Raw genomic sequence first — 19,155 nt, forward strand, 5'->3', positions numbered from 1 at the left:
CATAACATACTTGACATTGATTTATTTCACACTCTATTAAAACGTTAAATCCCGCCATCTGCTATTGTAAATAATAACACCACTCGAAAATAACAATAGCCTTGTCGTCTGCTAGTCTTCCACCGGGCGTTTCTAGTTGTCTGCAAGAGGTTACCGGCGCGTTGAACATTCGATCCTTTTCACGGCCTCAACTGTCATGGCGGCGCCCATGTCAATATGATCACACTTCGTGTTGCGTTATGTGCGTTCTGTTTGTGTTTTTGTTAGTAGTCTGCACAGCAGCACAGCCGGGAGCTCGAGCAGATGGGCGACTGACTGTTGCTTGTCGAGACATACACGCTAGTATTTTGTCTGATGGTGTGTCGTGCGTGTCGGAGACGAACGCATCAGAAATTTTTGGTATTAAAGTTTATTTTAGTTTTTGTAATTTCATGTATCAGCCTGCAGGCCGCTCTCGTATCAACTCCTGTAGGCAGATTACCTAAGGAGTTGGCTAGCGTACGTGGGAATTGTTGTTGGTCAATTGTGACCTACGGCGCGTTGTATTATCGCGTCGAAAAAAACACCAATACCATAGCGGCTTGGGGGTATGGTGCTGCAGGAAGTTGTAGAACGAGCAATATTATTAGTCGTAGTGGAACGTGAAACGATAGCCGAACAACCTCGTATTTTTCTTCGTTTTCTGTGCTTAGCGTGCCTATCAGTGTTGTGCTGAAAGTGAGACCGTGTAACTAGGAAAAAAATAAAAGACAGCTCGCTTCCTGTGCATGCAGCGATGATCAATTAGTTAATGGAAACGGTGTGTATATAGGGAAAGGGGTTTGCCAGTGGATTTCCAGCCCCGCCCGCCGTTCGCCGGGTTTACCGCAGGTTTAGCCCGTGCCACTGCTTGCGTGTGCAATTGTGGACCAGTGACGGGTCCGAATCTGTGATTGGTGCATGCGACCGTCAGGAACAAGTGCTCGCAGAGATTTACTCTCTGGCAAATACCTAAGGATAGCTATATATCATTTTTGCAACACAAAGTCAAGTAAAATTTGTCGGCCGAATTTATGGTGACGTGCAAGCCGCCTGCGAAAATGTCGCCACCAGAAATACGTTTCAAGATGCCGAATTGGTACTACGATAAACAGGTGAGTGCCACTTGACGACGACGAAAGTTTGCTGCATCGGACCGTGCTTATCGTCACAATATATTGCGAATTTGATAAAACCTGCAGCATTCAGTAGAGATACAGCTAATGTAGTTTTCTCTTATCTAGATGTTTGCCGCCGAAAGTCGTTGGTCGTCTTGCTCTCCGCTTTATTTCACTAATATTATAAAATTCATCCCATGCTGCTTTTCTATAATTTGTATTTTTTTTTGAACAAATAGCCATGCGACGTAACTACCTGACAGGACTTCGTATGTTCTATATATGCCTACATATAAATTTGGGAACTAGGAAGTTACACAATTTGAGTAACCACCGATTACCCGAGCGATCTGCTTCGGCGTGAGTACATTGCAAGATGGGCAGCGATTTCGATATTTTCCGGTTCGTTTTTGAGTAAACTGTGGATTTTACTAGTAAGCTAACCTTAATTAAATCTCTGCCAAACCAATGACATCATAGGATATTTTCGCAGAGTATTTATAATATGGAACCGTCCACCACAATAATACATGGCTAGGTGTTCAGTAGCAATAACTAAAAGTTGGAAGTTAACGTGGAAATAAAATTAAAAAAAAAAATAATAATGCGATTCAAATCAGTATTTTTTATTTACTTTGTCACCTGAACCTTATGTAAGCGCATAGTGTAATCGTTTAATAGCAATTGTACAACAAGGAAAGCCCGCAAACCTACTATTTGGAGCAGGCAACCCATAATATTTTTTGTTTAGGTTTATTGTATAGGTTTTGTAATATTTGTTGTATAGGTTTTTGCCCAAATGTGGGGTAATTCAGCTTTCACAAATTTATGGTAGGCTTGTACTTTTAAATGTTAGTGTGTCTTTTAGCTTTAATAGCTTATACGATGTTGAACATACATTGGGGCAAATTCACACGAATGGCCAAGACCCAAAAAAGCTTCTGAATTTTACTTGAAAACACAGTTAAAGCATGTTTACTTAGTACATAGGCTTCTCTATCCACAAATAGTATATTCAGTGTGCTATTACCCCTAAATACACCAGGTTTGCTACGCTTCCTTAATCGTAATATTGATAAAATCATCTTCGTCCCCAGAGGCCTCAAATTTTATTTCTAGCTGAATTCAGTGTATATATTTAGGACTTCGTACAGACCGTGCTTTTCATAAGATCTGTTTAACAGTTGGATCCAAACAGTGAGTTGAGAACAAGGTTTCTTCAGCTCATTGACTGCATTTAATTGGAAGTTGCATACATCCGTCTAGCAAACATCTCTTTCGAAGGAACCCGAAATTATCGAACACTTCTATTTATTCAAGATGCGAACGATTATTCGTGAAATTATTCTGCTAAGCTCATCAGGAAGAGACTGCGACAAGATTTACCATTTGCAATGTCTATTTACAAATATAGAAAGACGGGCCAGGAATGTTTATTTTAGATCTAAATAGCCAGTTTCGTTCTTATGATTAATTATCGTAAGTATTTTTTAATTCTACGATGTCAATAGAGTATATAGCAAAACACGCTTTCCTACGCCTTAAATTTAGTTATCAAGGTTAAATTATAGTGGTGACCATTTTTGCGGTGCGCTATACTTCCAGGCATTACGTGAGACGCCATCCTTTCTGGATGGCATATCAAACGTGAAGGAGATGCGGTATCGACGGGAGGGTGCACGATTTATTATGAAAGTCGGCACTAAATTGGGACTTAAATGTGAGACCACGGCAAGCGGTATTGTGTACTTTCACAGGTGAGAAAACTTTTTACCTTTTGATCCAACGACCGTTACACAATATTGAAGATGTATAGCTACTGTAACAAACAGGAATGATTAAAACCTTGTCTTCATGATTATGGGTTCAGTCTGATGATGAATCGCTTGACGTACTTACCACTGAGGTAACACAGCGTCTATATTTAGGTACTTAAGGTAAACAGATTTCCACTGTTATCTCCTAAATGTAGATTTTTCGTTTACGATTCAAAGCCTGATAGACCGGTCATATATGGTAATGTGGTGTCAAATGAATACTTGATATATCTTAAATGTCACTGGTCTGGTTGTAGTCATCCTGGAGTTTTACGGTCCCAGATCGATTTGAGCTAAGAGTAGAAAACGCACGAAATGTACAACAAGTAGCATTGTTCTGAGCGTATAGATACATACTTTATTTTTTATTATCGAAATTTTTTGCTAATCGAATATTTTTTTCTTATTTATTGCAGTTTTCTTTTACACATTAGCATCATAAATTTCGTTCAAGAACAAAGCGTACCTCCTCCGGAGAATTTCATTATTGACTGTGCTATTATTACTTAGACACTGCGGTGATTTTTTTTTATATATCTTAGGATCCTATGTCTTTAGAATATGTTCCGTAAAGCGCCAACTGTTTCTGTTAATCTCACAGTAAACCCGTACGTTGTACATCGCACCAAAACTGCTTTGTCTTTTTTTTTGGTTTCGTTTGCTTTGGTTGGCGGCATTCACTCCACACAAATCTGTGGCTTTCAGTACAATTAACACACCTTTGGAACTGCTTTTTCTTCGCTTGAGATATTATATGTTATGGTAAAACGTTAGGAAATTTTGGTATCGCCCTATACCACCATAAAATCTACGCTTGAAGCGCGTGGAGCGTTTGCGTGCCGCATTTCTAGCTGTTTCTTTGTGCTTTGCGTCGCATCCAATTTCGCATTTTAAAATAATCGTTCCACCTGCAATAGTAATTGAGAATAAAGCAATTACTGACATTTTGTTGCTCTTTTCTTTCCAGATTCTATATGTTTCACAGCTTTAAACAGTTCCCGCGATTCATCACATCTTGTTGTTGTCTGTTCCTCGCTGGAAAGGCAAGTTGGATAGTCACACGCTTTTCCAGCAAAGCAGCATTTCTTGCTATTAACACACGCTATAAGTGCTGTCACATCACAGAATACAATACCTTGGATTAAAAACAATGGTAAATACAGCATTTACTGCCGGATCCGACCTGCACGAGGGAATCGCTGAAGTATTACAAGCGTTTGATGTATGTCTATAGGCAAAACGAAAGCCGCATACGAGATGACACAAGAACGCTGATAGTGCATATAGCGGTAAAATATTACCGTTGTATCTTTGCTTCAAACGTTAGCATGAATACGGTTATGCCGAGCATCACTGGTGCAGGTTCACTGTTTTTAAGTGATGACAAATGTTCAGGTCATTATGACACGAAATCGCTGTCATTTAGGAAGTTGTTTAGGTTTATACGTTACATTTATAGATACTTTATGTGAAACGAATCACTCTAGCGGTAGCACAAACGCAACCCTGTCAAAAGCCATAATCTAATTCGCAGAATGCGACACCTACCGGAATATTTCGCGCACAGTGGATAGTCAGTTTATATTAAAAAGACGAGTTGATCGGCTTGTACGCTGTGGTCTGATATAAAATGTAAAGGTGCACACGACGCTTGTTACTGGTCAACTTTCTAGCATAGTCTGATCGTATAGCTATCTTCAGGCATGAATAACAGCACGTTCTTAAGTCTAAGCAAATTCATAGTTGCGTCCATGCTTGCAAGCAGTAAGTCACTAGCAAAAAAACTCCAACCAAGATCCTTTAGCCCTAATAAAAAAGTAGTTGTTCTACATGAACAGTTATTAAAGTGATAGGATGATATGTAGCTTTCCAAAAGTTTGATCTCATGCTGTTTCAAGGAGATCCTTTCTAGAAGATATTTCATATAGAACAACAAACGAAGTGTGCATCAGTAGAACTATGCAGGATGACAACAGCAAGTTTCGCGTGTATTAATGAATAGGAATTGTCGAGTATCGCGCTCGTACAATACAAATATCGAGATAATCCTGCGCCCAATATTTCATGTTAACAACAGTTGTGTTCCTGTGCAGCTTAGTAATCCTTGATGGAACTGGTTGTGTATTAAATCATTATCGTCGTAAATAGTAGTTAGATACGCAAAAGGTTGCAGAAAACTTAGTTTCATATCTGTTTATCTGATTTAATTGTGCAGCGCATAACTGAGGCACCCCAGTTTCTCTATTCCTATAATGTTATGCTATAAACATGCAAGGTACTCTGATATTAGTCAATCAAAACTATTTAAGCATATTCTAAGGATAACATTGTAATAAAGTATTACAGAAATATATAAATGGTATCAGGCAGCCTCTTTCACAAATGTGTTGCACAGCTAAATTGGCTCTTTGATGCTATAATGTGCGAATATCCTGCTACTGAATAAAGTTAAGTAAAAATTCTACTGTCAAGAGACGCTTTCTTCAACTATGTAGAGATTTTCGCTTCTCTCCGTGTATTGCCAGTACAACAGTTTGTTTAAATCACAGTATTTTCGCTTTATCAGTGAACAATCGAATTATACAATACTTTGACGAACAGAAGTGCTTTTCACTGTACTCTATATCAACTACACGCTAATCCTCTAATGGTTATTCGAACAGGTAGAAGAAACTCCGAAAAAGTGCAAACAAATAATCTCGACGGCGAGTGAATTCCTTACGCAAAAGCAGTTAGAAACGTTCGGAGATGACCCGAAAGAAGAAGTAATGACCTTGGAGCGGATTCTTCTAAAAACGATCAAATTCGACTTGCAAGTAGCGCACCCGTACCATTTCATTTTGCGATACGCAAAAGGTGCGTATCATATATAATTTCAATCCAATAGTCACTATTTTTTTTTATACCAGCAAGGATGCCTAAAGAAGATATTAAACTCTTTTGTATATCTAATAATGTTTTTGTATCATTTGCTATTGAGGTGACGTGTAGCTTTAACTAATTTTCAAACAAAAGTACTACATTCCATCATATTTGTATTGTACTCAAATTTGAGATGTGGAAGTTAACTGTTTAACTTCTTCAAAAGATAAGTGCAAGCTTGGCTATGTGCATAAATACATATATGTCAGCATTATTAATACCGTACGGCGTTTTCGATTATTGAATTCTTTGTCAAATTTCCACAGCAATTCACGGCGACCGGGATACAATAGGGCAGATGGTGCAAATGGCTTGGACGTTTATCAACGACTCGTTACAAAGTACTCTATGTCTACAGTGGGAGCCGGAGATTATTGCAATCGCTGCCATCTATTTAGCAAGCAAATTATCCAACTTTGAAATTTCCGACTGGCAAGGTAACTTTAAGCGATTTGACATAATAAGCGATTGACACAAATTAATAATAAAAATGATTACACAATTTGAGCTCATTCGCATATTTTGCGAAATTCTCGAAAATGTAAGTCTGACATTTGGCGGTTATTTTGAATTCATCGTATTCGTTAAATAACATAAAATCAGTCTTCGCTGAAGGATATTAATAATCTTTATTGTTTGTGATGTATTTGGTTAAATTATTATGTTATTAGCGATCTGTATGTCCTGAACAACAATAAGAACAACTCTTAGTGTTAATGGGTACGTCTCCTTACATCTTGTATAGCATGTGCCAAGGACATATCTATTTGTGTCTATCGTAGGCCGAACGTCAAGTCAACGTCGATGGTGGGAAGCGTTTGCTTCGGAGGTGTCAGTCGAATTGTTAGAGGATATTTGCCATCAAATATTAGATTTGTACTCTACAGCGAATCCAGACACTCCGCAGGATTCGCCGCCTGATGAGGAAGAAGTATGTCCAACGCCACCACGAAGACCTCCACAGAGACCGCCTTCGCCACTTAGTAAAAAGGTAAGACAGAAAAAAAGAATATGTATATTGCAAATTATTAGACGCTAGAGAGCTAATCTCTCTTCCGCACACGCCGAGTCTCTATGAGTAACACTGCTACAAAAAGTAATAGCACACTTGCAGAAAGGACAAACAATGTAACTTCACGTTTTAGTGCTGCTTTAATCGTATGTAGCATATATCTTGTTATTAGTTGTCCCTCTTTTGGTCGATAAATAACTTTTATACTTTTTATTATTTTATATTAAGGAAAAGAAAGAAGAGCCTCATACACCCCAGGAAAGCAAAAACCTGCCGATGCCACCCATGCCACCCCTTGGAATGGTTCGTACTTACGCGATATACACATAAATTACTCATTTATTTTACAGTTGAAATATGGCTGAGTTTGTGCGCTTAATTATGAGGTTCTCATGTATCTAGGTTAGACAGAGAAAAGCATTTTTTCTTTGTCCAACATTCCAACCTCTATTGGAGTAAGCAGATAGAAGTTCCCCATGAAGTGATCTTCCCATATATATCTTAAGGACAAGAATAGATAAAGAAAAACGTTTACCTTAAAAGAATACTGATAACAATAACTCTTTAAATATACGCAAAATTCTTATTAAAAAACTTTGTAAGAAGCATTGACAAAGTTTTTTTTTACCTTGATTCTGTCAACGACGCAAACCAGCATGCTAGCCACGTTAATGTAACACTCAATTTTAAATTGACTTTTTCTTTTTTTAATGTTTATCGTTTTTTTCATCTCTTCATCTGTTGTTTGTTTCTGTGGTTTCTTTATTTTTGTGATTGTCGTTTTTTGTCTTAATCTTTTTCTTTTTCTCTGGGGTTTTCCTCCGGTATTTTCTTTTTTCTTCCTCCGTGCCTGACTGTGTAACGCCGTGTGCTCCCGTGCTGTGGCCCGTTTCTGATACGATCTTGGGCTCCGCTCGGCTCCTAATCACTTGGTGTGCTGCTCTATCAAATATCGGATACGATGGTGGTTTTGCGCTATTCCCTATTCCTAATTTCCCATTTCTAATAACTTAAATTTGAATCTTTCGCTACCCCCTCCCTTCCATCTTAAATCCTGTCTGTCTGCCGACATTCTTTTTGGTTTGCTGCCGACCGGTCAATCTTGGCCTGCGCGAACACAGGGCAGTACGGTAGCACCACCTCCGCCGTTGCCGAAGGAGCCACAATTCTACGCCCCGCCACCAAGCGAACCGCCTTCGGCCATTCCGGTACTGGGTGTCACGCACCCGACAGCGCCTCCATCGAGCTCGCAAGGGACTGGCGGGCCATTTGGCGGAGGAGGTCCACCAATCGGCGGATTAACACCTTTACCCCCGGTTCTTCCACCACCACAGCACAGCCTCAACCAACAACCTCCGCATGGACCACAGGCGCACCCTGTCCTGCAGCAGCAGCCACCGCCTCAACAGCAGCAACAACCGCAACAACAGTCGCAGGTGGTTCCACTTCCGCACAATCACGCTAACAACCACCAGACAACTACCCCCGTCGTGCCTCCGCCGCCGCCCCAGGTGAGCTACAAGCAAAAAAGCAAATTGCACTGCAGCGACCGCGGCAGCAGAAATGGTGACAACGAAAGAAAGCACAGAGATGTTGGAAAGTGGAGACGAAACAAAAAGAACGGATTAAGGTCTATCGTCAAGCTAAAGAAACAGCATCCTGTACAAGGGTGTGGACAACACGTAAATCAACCCTGTATAAATATAGTAACATCAACAATCGCATTAAGAACAAAAGCAACAACAATGTTTGACGTTTCCTACCACTGCTACAAAGACTTAGAACTGCGCCATGCGCCAGACGAAAATATCTTCTACGACTAACACGTTATTCGGTGGAATATGTCTGAGTTAAAAGCTATTCTTCGATCAGTACTGTAAAGACTCTGGGTGAGAGCAAGTGTACAGCAGTTCGAGTTTTACTAGACGAGTCCTAGTTTCCAAAGAGTCACCTTTATCGGCATGCTCCACCATAATTATATGAACGGCATTTTTCTCGATGGATTCTGGCTCACGGCAATTACTAGAGGGTTCTAGTTGAGATTTGTGTGGTTCGCACGCAAGATTGCGTTGTTTGTTTCAAAGGGACCACCAAGAGGGTCTTGCTATAATTATATCGATGATTCCGGTTAAACCGGTTGATAACAGTTGACTAAAAAAAGCGGCCAATTGATGCCTATTTGAAGCTTGGAATAATGGCAACGGATAAACAAGTTGTAGCTATGGAAGTGACCCTGCATCCGCGACATGGAATTGGTGGTTGTTTAAAATGCATGTAGGATCCTATGCTCAGCCATAATGGACGTATTTTGCAACTAACAGTAAGATAACTATGGGTATTTAAGCACTGATAATGCGATCCTCTATGGAGTGCTTATGTGTGGCAAATCAAAACTATTGCTCTTAGCCTACCGCAGGCTGGCCAAGTTTGATGTTCAGAATATTTACATGTGTCACAATTATTTTACAAAGCGTGGGTTTGGGCGTTCGTACTCTGCAGTGCGCTAACTATGTTCTTCTTTTTGATCAATTACAATTGATTGGACTTGCTGTAATCCAACCTGTCAGGAACGCTAGCCTAAAGAAATTCTACCTTAGAGATTTCTTATTCCTGAAGAATTCATCATGTACCTATATATGCTGGGCACATTCATTTTAGTGGCGTCTTCGTATAGTCGAGGAGAGGTATTTCTAAAATGTCGAGGACTAACGCGTGTATTAACCCAGAGTTTCTCTTTCGCTATTACAGGCACCGGTCGGAGCCGCGGGAAGCGCGGTGCCTGTTCTAAGCAGCGGACTGTATAGCCGGCCACCCCCGCCACTGCCAAGAAACCACAACAGCCAGGGGCCGCCTTCCGCACACGTGGCCGGATCACCCTCCGTCCATGTAAGTTCTCATATATATGTATATGTATATATACATTTTTTCTAGTAAGATAATAAAGGTAATAAAAATTCCGACTTGCGGAGATCTAGGTAAAATGAGAACCGTTCAGAAACCTCAGAGACTTTATATCAAGATGCAGAAGGCGAGTGTCAGCTTGCTAGTTTATTCAGTATCAATTTTTCGGAGATGCATTTAGTCAGACCACCTTCGGCGAGCTTTTTGTGCACTGTGTCTCTCTTATGATAGATCTTCTTTGGTCGCCAATTCTGCATTAAGTATAAAAATTGTTGGCGTTAGATTAATATGGCAGTGTTAATACTCGAGAAATGTACCTTTTATTGACTTGAGCGTTAATTTTTGATCGTGCTTTGCAGTCCCGTCCGTCGCCTGTCGTCGGGGTGTCACCTGGAGGGCAGGGTGGTTACGTTCCCCCAGGGGCAGCTAGCTATTTCCTGCATGGACCGCCTCCCGCAGTACCCCCCCAGGACTATTCAACGCCTCCACCACCACCTCCACACCAATATTATCCAGCAAACCCACACCACCATCGGCCACCAATGGGCCTACCGCCAACGCCATCTGGCAATGCACCCGGACCGGGAGGACCAATTAGAGATCACTATAGGTAAGCATCGATAAAGACAGCTGCTAGTAGCTGATGACAAATCATTCGCTGAATCTGTTGTAGCACAAACTTTGTTACAATAGTGGCCAGTCACATCTTTGCTGATTAATCGCTCGTGGATTTAGCACTGGATTATCATGAACTGTGGTCCAAAGCAGAATTTTATTCTTCCATTCTTTAGTTTGGTGGTTAACAATGAAAATTACAGTTTCGTCTTAACATCTAGTAGAATTAATGATGCAGGAAGCGGTTAAAGTCTTATTTTTTTTTAAATCTCAAAAAGTTACTATGGTAAAAGAATAATAAACGAGCCTACTATCATTGCTACCATAGCTGCTTAGTAAAACTGTACAGTCAATAAGCAAATTTTGTGTTGTTCTTTCAGACCGTCAAATCAACACCATCCGTATATGCGAGGGCCGGCTGGCCAAGGTAATCCATATCTGATGCCTCCACAAAGGCGATGAAATCGAAGCGGCGAGCCTATTAAGGCAAAAATCGCACAACCAACTCTCGAGGTTGATGTACATTAAACCTGTAAAATAGACGTAAACAACTGAAAACGAACTTAAATATATTAATATTAGAAAATAATAAATGTAATCATAATGTTCGATAACGTACCGTTGTATTGAATTCAGTAGTATATGTCGTATAAATGCCTATCCCGTGTACACGGCTGAATACGGGTTTGAATAATAATAATAGATTTAAGATCACGAAACAGAAATTAGTGTATAAAATTGCTAGTCTAGATCACATCTCATTTAGAGGCGAGCCGCGTTAAAAACTGACAAAATAAATAATCGCAAATATCTGAAAATCAGAAATCGGCTCAGTGCTGAAGCTATAGCAAGCTAATACAGAAAGGTTGTTAGCGGAACGTAATTGAACAAGATTTTAATAAATAAGGCTTTAGGTGACGCACGTGTGAATAAGTCACGATTATTTGTATATAAGTTGCTGTTGCACAACCTGTGAAATTATCTTTTTGACAATTCACGATAGATAATTCATTTTGTTAGAGTGACAAACAGACACTAGAAGCATCTTCTACGGCAAAGCTAGTAACTGGAATCGCAAATTATCTTTCAGGGTTGTAGTTAGGCTACTTATCTTAATGTCCGACATGTTTGATTAATGGACGTTGGCGTAAATATTAGATAATGCAAAACTACTTTATCCATATGCAAAGTGCTAATATTCTGTGGTTTGAGATAAGTAGTTTATGGGTATATGGTGTAAGAGAATTAAAAAATAGGTTAGGGATGTGACAACTAATTATGCTCGAAGTTAAAAAATTGAATTTAATAAATAGTGTTTAGCTTTATGTAATGCGTTTATCTTCATCATATTAGTAATGGATTCGTGGATGCGTCTTTATTACTATAAAAGGCTCCGTTTAATTATTATATATGCTGCGGATGGCCATACAAGAATGACGAATCAACTGGTGATAACAAAACATTTATTAGGCTTCTAATTTGGGCTTTATAAGCACGAGTGCATAGGCAGTGCAAGGAGAAAAAGCCGTTCGTCATAACACGCTAAAAATCAAGAACGCACGTTATATTAAATAGGCGGGTGGATAAAAGTGTCGAACCTATTGCGAAACGACGGGTGCATTTATAAATAGTGTCCGGGCTCGTGGTCACCTGTGCCAAGTTTTCGTGCTTTTCTAAATAATAATAGTAGAAACTATGGTTTTCTACATCCTTAGAAAGCACGATCTCACTCAGCGCTCAGTGCTGAATGAGATCGTGCTGTCTAATGCTCACTCAGCACTATAGGTCGTAACCTTCGAGACGAATCTTCGCAAGTCGTAGAAGACCTTCCGTTTCTACAGGGCAAAGGCTGAATTTGCTCTGGCACTGTTCGCGTGAGCGGTGGGTCAGGCCCATAATGGCAGCATTCTTATACGGCGTCCAAGGCTCTTCTGGGTTGCTGTCGTTCAGCGACAGCATAAACTTAGTGACATCGTCGCCCGGGTAACTGTCAAGATTTGGGTTGACAGCCAGCTCGCACACCACACGAAGAATGCACTGGTCCACATCGTACTGATCTACGTAACTGAAAACCTGGCGAAGGGCTTCTTCGGGGACAGCTGACGGCGTTGCCCCTTTTGCTTCACGGCGAAGTCGATGATGCGATTGATAGGCGACTGGAGTATAAGCCGGTTCAGGAACAGGCTCCGAAGTGTATGCAGATGGAGGTGGGGTATAAGCAGGTAGCGCTGGAGTATATGCGGGCGGCTTCAGAGTATAAGCTAATGCGGGTAGAGGCGTCGTCATTGTGGGCTCACGTCCGTATAACGGCTCCTTGAATTCAGGTCCTGACATAGAATAGCCTTTAGAGGATGTCGGGTGGACAAGCAGAGACGAAGGTCTATCGGGGATTCTGTTTTGGCTGAGCAGGGCGGAAGCGGGGATTACTATAGGATCGACAAGCTGAATTTGAGGTTGATTTTGAGCAAGAAACAAGCCTGTTTTGCCTCCAGCCTTTGCTCCCGCAATGGCGCCTATCTTCATAGCCTTGACCTTGAATGGTAGCTCAAGAAGGGCTAACTTGATGTTGGCTGCGGTGGAAGCCGCCGTTTTTGCTAACCCCAACTTTGCTTTAGCTAGCTTGACTTTTCCGATACCAAGGCCGAGTGGTGCAAGTAATGGTGCCTTAGCAAGAAGCAGCTTTAACTTCAGCAGACCTAGGGCTTTAAGACCAAAGAGCGCCGGTAGAGTTAGCTTTAACGGTCCAATGAGAGCTAAAGTTTTCAGTAGACCAACTGGGAGTAGCACCCTTCCTAAGCTCACAAGACTGCTGCTCAGCGCTGCTAGACCCTGCGTTGCGCCTGCCGCCTCCAGAAGCTGCCCAGAGGCGGCTACGATAAGCAGCAGGAACAAATTTACGATGACTAAGAGACGCATCTGAAAAAACCAAACAACTTATTTTAGATTTTAAGCACAAATTCTAAAGAATACAATAAGGTGTACAAACCACCGGTTTAAGTAAACACATTTCTGTACCATCAGGGGAAGCTTCTTGTGCGCTTTCGATTATCGTAGAACAGATTGGTGTTTTGTGTAAATGCAAACAAATTTTAGCAATAGACAAACAAATGATTTTATCTTATCACTTTATTTATTAATTTATTTATTACTTATTGGCAATGAGAAAGGTTGAGGAAGCTTGGCTTAACAGCGATTACCATATTCCACTGAGTCTACACCTTAGTAGGACAAGCCTTTAACTACTGCACGTACTTTACTCGTAAAAAAAAGTGGTAAAAACTGGAGCTTGGGTTAGTGAAAAATTTACCTTATGTAGGGCATATGGTGCCGCATAAAAGAAAGGATCTCGCTTGTCCTGGCAGACCTTCTTGCATTCGGTTCTCTTAGAGACGTCTCGCCTGCGGTGTCTGCTCCGGTCGATCTTAAGTACCTGTCATTAGCCCCCGACGCGCCATAGCTCCGATTTAGAGAGCAGCGTAAAGAGAGAGGGCGATGCCTTAGGAAAACACCACAACCACCCCAAGAGCGAGAAGGCACCGCTGACGACAGATCGACGGGTCGTCGTTAGTTGTGCCTAACACTGGTTCGTTGAAAGCTGTTCGATCCTTGAAAAATCAGAACAGACCTTTGCAACTGACTTCAATGTAGATCACTCCATTAATCATTGATACGCTGAACCATTTAATTTGCTCTGCTGAATTCTGAATGTATAGAACATAAACCTAATATACTGAACATAGACATAATACAATAACAAACAAAAGTGCGATTAAGTTACGGAATAGATTAAAGACACTTTCCACCCCCGAAAAAACCGTTTAAACATAATTACTTCGAAATAATTGTAGTGCTAGCAGCGTAATAAGATCTTGCTTTTTGATTCGTATAATCTACCATTCATTACATGCGTCAACTCTATACGAAAACTATGGGTGACAAGAATTCGAGAATCTCTGTTTAAGACGCGAAACAAATACATCCATCGAGCAGCAGCAGCAAAATGTGATGCCAAACGTGTTCAGCTACTTGCAGAAGAGTGCCAGGCAAATCGCTACGTACTCCTAACATGATCACCACAAAATTGCTCTTATAGTAAACGAAACTTCTCTCATTTTTTGCAAATTTGTTTAAATACAATTACTTTTGCTAGTGGTAGTCAAGTATTTTATATATGTAGATTGAAATCACGATCTACGTAGAAACAATAAAGTTCTTCACGTCAAACGGATTGGTGTATTAGTCTAGTTCAATTTTTAATACGTTAACTTGAACAGTTTACCAGACGTTCCAAAGCATTGTGATATCTACCACAGTTTTCGCATATCTGGTGCACCCACACATGCGATCAGGTTTCTGGAAGCTTTGTTTGTCGACGCGCGGCAGAACGAGTTGCGGTTTGTCGATTCTGCTACTAAATGTGTTCAAGTAAATACAATGCACTCCAAATAAATTCGATCATATAGACTTATAACAAACAGTTGCATTTCTCACAAACTCTACATTCTATGGTCTCTGTGAAGGTTCCCTATACAATTTAGAAATAATCTAAATAAAATTTTAAATTCAGTGGGAAAACGATCTCTGAAGTATCAACATGTTGATATACCTAGGTGACTCATTAGTACTGTTGCCATGACATTGGCTAGGCACCGATTGTGAAGAAAGAAAAATTGATTAGCTCTGTTTCAACAGATCTTATGATCTGAAGCACTGATCTGTACGAACTCAAAGCTCAACTGATAGTTTGTGCTGCCTTAGAGTTCATACTAAAATGCAAACGAGTTCATCTTCGATTCTAATTTTTGTAGTTTAGGTACAGAAATCAAAATAGCATATCCGAGTGCTACGTGGAGCTTTTTATTGGTGTTAGCATAACAATATGAAAAAGACTAAACGCCCAATTAGAATACGACGCTTCAGGGATTCTGACTGTTTATGGTGGCGACCCCTCCGCTATCTGACTGCGTTGGAATTCGGTTTGATCAGACAGCTGGTGACAACCTGTTCGACATCGTCATTTCTGTTGAAGACTGCTACTTGCAACCCGCCCTTCTCCGGTCATTTGCCCAAAAAAGGTTCAACTCAGGAATTCTCTGAAAAATCAACATATCGGCAAAACGCGATCACTGAATCAGGGCTAGTACTAGATTCAGGCAAATTAAGCGATTAAACGTCTGTGAACGAAGTAAATTGATATTTGTCGTTTCTTTAATATTACGTAGAACGAAAATTTTAAAGCTGAAAGCAATTTTTCGTCTACCCAGCTGGAAATTATCAGGAGAGTCGTAATAAAAACTGTAGGCCTATCTCATACATTGTCTAGCCTGTACGTGTGAAATCATCGAAGGTGTTGCCTACCATTTATGAGAACGTTTCAATATCTCAGGCGTTTTAATAGCAAGACGGTGTTTCCTTTGAGGCACAAAATCGGGCCGTTTACTAGGGGTTGTCTATAGAACTACCAGTATTTTGCGTCTGTTCGTAGCCAATCTGTAATCGAATGGTAGAAATATCCAACAAGCGCACGGCTAGCATTTCCTACTTTTTGTCAGAGAAATATGTTCGGCTATCAAACCATGTAACTTTAGGAATAGAAAAATATGCCCACTTACACAACAGGAATTTGATACTCCCGCTTGAATGAGGCAGATCTATCGCTAAATACTAGTTGAAGTATTATTGTTCCGGTGATTCAAAACGTCTTCTATACGAACCTTCGCCTTTGTAAAATTTCAAAATATTTGAATCTAAACTATAAAATAATTAAGGCTCAGTAAAACTAAAGTTGCCTTAAGCAACGAAAATTGTTCTCCTGAACTCCCTTTAGTAAGGTTTTTTAAGATATTCCTATAAACCGCACAGTTCTACTTCTCAATTGATATTTCGTGATGTTCCACTCCATAAGACTGACACCTAAGTATCTTGGACATTTTCATCAAAACTTTTTTGTGCCGGCGTAACTCTACTCTAAAAAGGATACTACAGCTTGCAATAAATGTCACAGTATGCTAGTGTCTGCTCATTAATTAAACAATTTATCGCCCTAATTATATTAGATAGGGTCCCATGGGAAGAATTCATTGGGAGGTTGGGTTGTCAACGCGGCTGAAACAGCGAACCCAGTTTAGTTTGAGGTTGAGGCAAGTTCTAACTCGCGCAGTTTTTCCTGGATCATTTGTAAGACCGGATTAATCAAACAGGTCTATTTGATTAGTCATTGAGTAATTGTTATAATTTAATTGGGGCTAATTATCTTTAAAAAAAGAACTCTGCATATTAGCATCATTGAAGTCTATAAACCCTACAGAAACCTCGCAGTATGAGCCTTTTGTTTTGGCGCACATATACGATTTTGTAACTGAACAAGCACCACCGAGCATATTCAGATATCTAAAGTCTCGCGTATTTTTCGGTGTATTTTGTTCATATTAAAATTTGATCGCTACTTCACTAACGGCAGATTTTACAGCTTATTACGGATTATTTTTGACGGGCATATGTCAGAGAAGTATGAATTTGTGTCCTGTTTATGTGTTTGTAACATGCCACCTGTGTCCGTTTTTAAATACCGATTTTCACATAGACTAGAATTAATATAATTGAAAACTACTAAGTGAAAACAGCAGAGGTTGAAGTGTTGCGAAGCTTATCTAATTGCTTCAACTCTTACTTAAACGTTCCGTCAGATAGCTAGCTCCTAGCACGAAACGAAGTCTGTCTATGGACGGATTCAAACCTATGCCAGTACGTCGTTGACATTAGCAAGCAAGAACGTTACGTTGTAGGTTATCACGGGGACTGCGAAGCTTTTTCACAATTTATTTAAGTCTATCACGTCGCAGGGGTAAATAAAAAAATATTTAATTTGCCTCTCCTTCAATATTTTCCAGTATGTCTGTATACGATCTAGATTATATCTCTTATATATCTATATATATATTCTCTCCCATTTATCACATACGAGGTACATGTGTAGGTCCCAAACTTTTTTGGTTTTATATTTTTCAAACCTGGTTGCGATGCCTTCAGTTCATATATATACGTAGAAGTATATATATACCTGTAAGAGTATTCAAAGAGACGGGTCTACGGGTTATTAAATAATAACTCGCTGTGTGTGTCTTCATAAACTTCCGCCTTTATTTTTCGTTTCCAATAGGCTTCACCTCACAAATAAATTATTATTACTTAGATGTAAATCGAATGACCTCTCATTGACAGTGCGTAGTTATTCATTATATACAGCTCTTGCAATCATTCAAATAATTCATCAACTCAGGGTGTTTCAAAATCCTTTTCGCGAACGATCAACACTGCTCCCGGCTGCCAGTCATGCCCCACTGATGCACAAACAGATCATTACTAGTACGGAAGACGTGAGTGGTCGGACATCAGAGCCGTATTGTTCCAACATTTTTGCGCTAGAGCTCAATCTATTCGTTGAAAAGTTTGTAGTTGCTCAATCGTATCATGACGTACTTGACCCTATCAGGCGTTTTCGTGCTTCAACTACAAATGTCTTAGTAGGCTTGGCGCATCCATTATATTTCCGATAACAAGCCTTGCGTGACTGAGTGAGCTGTCCGGAAATAATGGCTTTTTGGAATTTAACCCAGGGGGCTGTAGAGTCGCTGTTGTCGAGAGACTTCAAGAAGGCCATCACGTCCTTTCCAAAATCTTCAGCAAGTGTTGGATCCACGGCAAGTTCGCAGAGAACGCGAAGTACACAGCGATCGGGGTCAAATTCTTCGATTTCACGGAAAATTCGCCTTAGGGCTGTTATAGGCAATGTTCTAGCTACTTCTCTAAATGGTCGATAGGTAGCCTGCGGTGGCTCTGGTGTGGTGCTCTTACCTTTTGCCCCTACCTCGGGTTTTCCACCCATGATATTAGGTACAGCCGTGTACTGAACAATCCGTAAGTAGGGTAATATTCCGCTAACATCAAATCGCGCGGCAGCTCTTGGAGATAGCTTACTTAGCAGAAGTCGTAGTTTTATAAAGCCAAAGCGTTTCAAACCAAAAGCTACAGGAAACGGGAGCTTTAGAGGTCCAAACACGGTTAATGGGACCTGAAATCCAGTGCACACTACTCCTGAGCCGACTATCATAAGCGTCGCGAGATTTGTGCCCAACGAAACTAATCCTTGGGTAGCGCCCAGCTCTAACACGGATTGACTGCCTGGCGTCGCTGCCAGCATAACCAGCAACATAATTAGTGTAGCAACGGAGGTACGCATCTAAAAAGAACAGGTAAAATAACAATAGTTAGTGAAAGTTGAAAACGAAATAGTTCTTTCCGCTATAGAATGCGTCAACAAACTTTTGCTTGATCTAACGTCAATTTAATCAATGATGCAATAAACTCATAGAGTGTAAACTATTTTTCTGTATTAGAATAAACTGTAGTTCCAATATAATACTTAGAAAACAATTGAGCTCTCACTTCACAGCTTTCTCCGCGCGTTCGTAATGTCAACTAGAGTCCGGAGTCATGAAAATCTGGGTTTTTTTATGGTGGCGATCCGGTTAATCATGCATGATGGGCAAATTCAACCTGATCTGACCGAGGGCGTCAATGTGAAGGATATGACCGTTACTAATGGAGTCTTGAATCGAACCCTACTGCGTCGCTGACTTGCCGCAAGTCTGCGAAACTTGCGAAATCCGTAGTTCTAGAAATCAATGCCACTGCAGACTTCTGGGATATCTACGCGCCTTATGGTTTCTAACTCATTAACTTATTTAAAGAA

The 19,155-nt window shown here is 40.4% G+C and overlaps 3 protein-coding genes across 3 annotated transcripts in view; 1 reads left to right on the forward strand and 2 right to left on the reverse strand.

The window, feature by feature from the left end:
* The first annotated feature begins 291 nt into the window (after positions 1 to 291).
* On the forward strand, positions 292 to 11,017 carry LOC111262572 (uncharacterized). Its single transcript, XM_022836903.2, has 11 exons — positions 292 to 1,133; positions 2,742 to 2,893; positions 3,921 to 3,996; positions 5,617 to 5,809; positions 6,142 to 6,312; positions 6,658 to 6,866; positions 7,116 to 7,190; positions 8,009 to 8,398; positions 9,636 to 9,773; positions 10,148 to 10,398; positions 10,784 to 11,017. Exons 1-11 carry the CDS (start codon positions 1,053 to 1,055, stop codon positions 10,863 to 10,865), a joined length of 1,818 nt encoding a protein of 605 aa, XP_022692638.1. The 5' UTR covers positions 292 to 1,052; the 3' UTR covers positions 10,866 to 11,017.
* Positions 11,018 to 11,849: 832 nt separating this feature from the next.
* LOC111262571 (uncharacterized) lies at positions 11,850 to 13,998 on the reverse strand. Its single transcript, XM_022836902.2, has 2 exons — positions 13,711 to 13,998; positions 11,850 to 13,319 (listed from the first exon to the last, which is right to left on the reverse strand). Exon 2 carries the CDS (start codon positions 13,317 to 13,319, stop codon positions 12,183 to 12,185), a length of 1,137 nt encoding a protein of 378 aa, XP_022692637.1. The 5' UTR covers positions 13,711 to 13,998; the 3' UTR covers positions 11,850 to 12,182.
* Positions 13,999 to 18,253: 4,255 nt separating this feature from the next.
* The window catches only part of LOC111262566 (aminopeptidase NAALADL1), a 74,375-nt gene continuing 73,473 nt past the window's right edge, over positions 18,254 to 19,155 (reverse strand). Inside the window, exon 13 of the mRNA XM_022836899.2 lies at positions 18,254 to 18,642. Within this exon, the coding sequence (XP_022692634.1) occupies positions 18,377 to 18,642 (266 nt within the window). The 3' untranslated portion in view covers positions 18,254 to 18,376. The remainder of the gene's footprint in view (positions 18,643 to 19,155) is intronic.

The sequence above is a fragment of the Varroa jacobsoni genome, unplaced genomic scaffold, assembly GCF_002532875.2.
Source record: "Varroa jacobsoni isolate VJ856 unplaced genomic scaffold, vjacob_1.0 scaffold_675, whole genome shotgun sequence".
Lineage (NCBI taxonomy): Eukaryota > Metazoa > Arthropoda > Arachnida > Mesostigmata > Varroidae > Varroa > Varroa jacobsoni.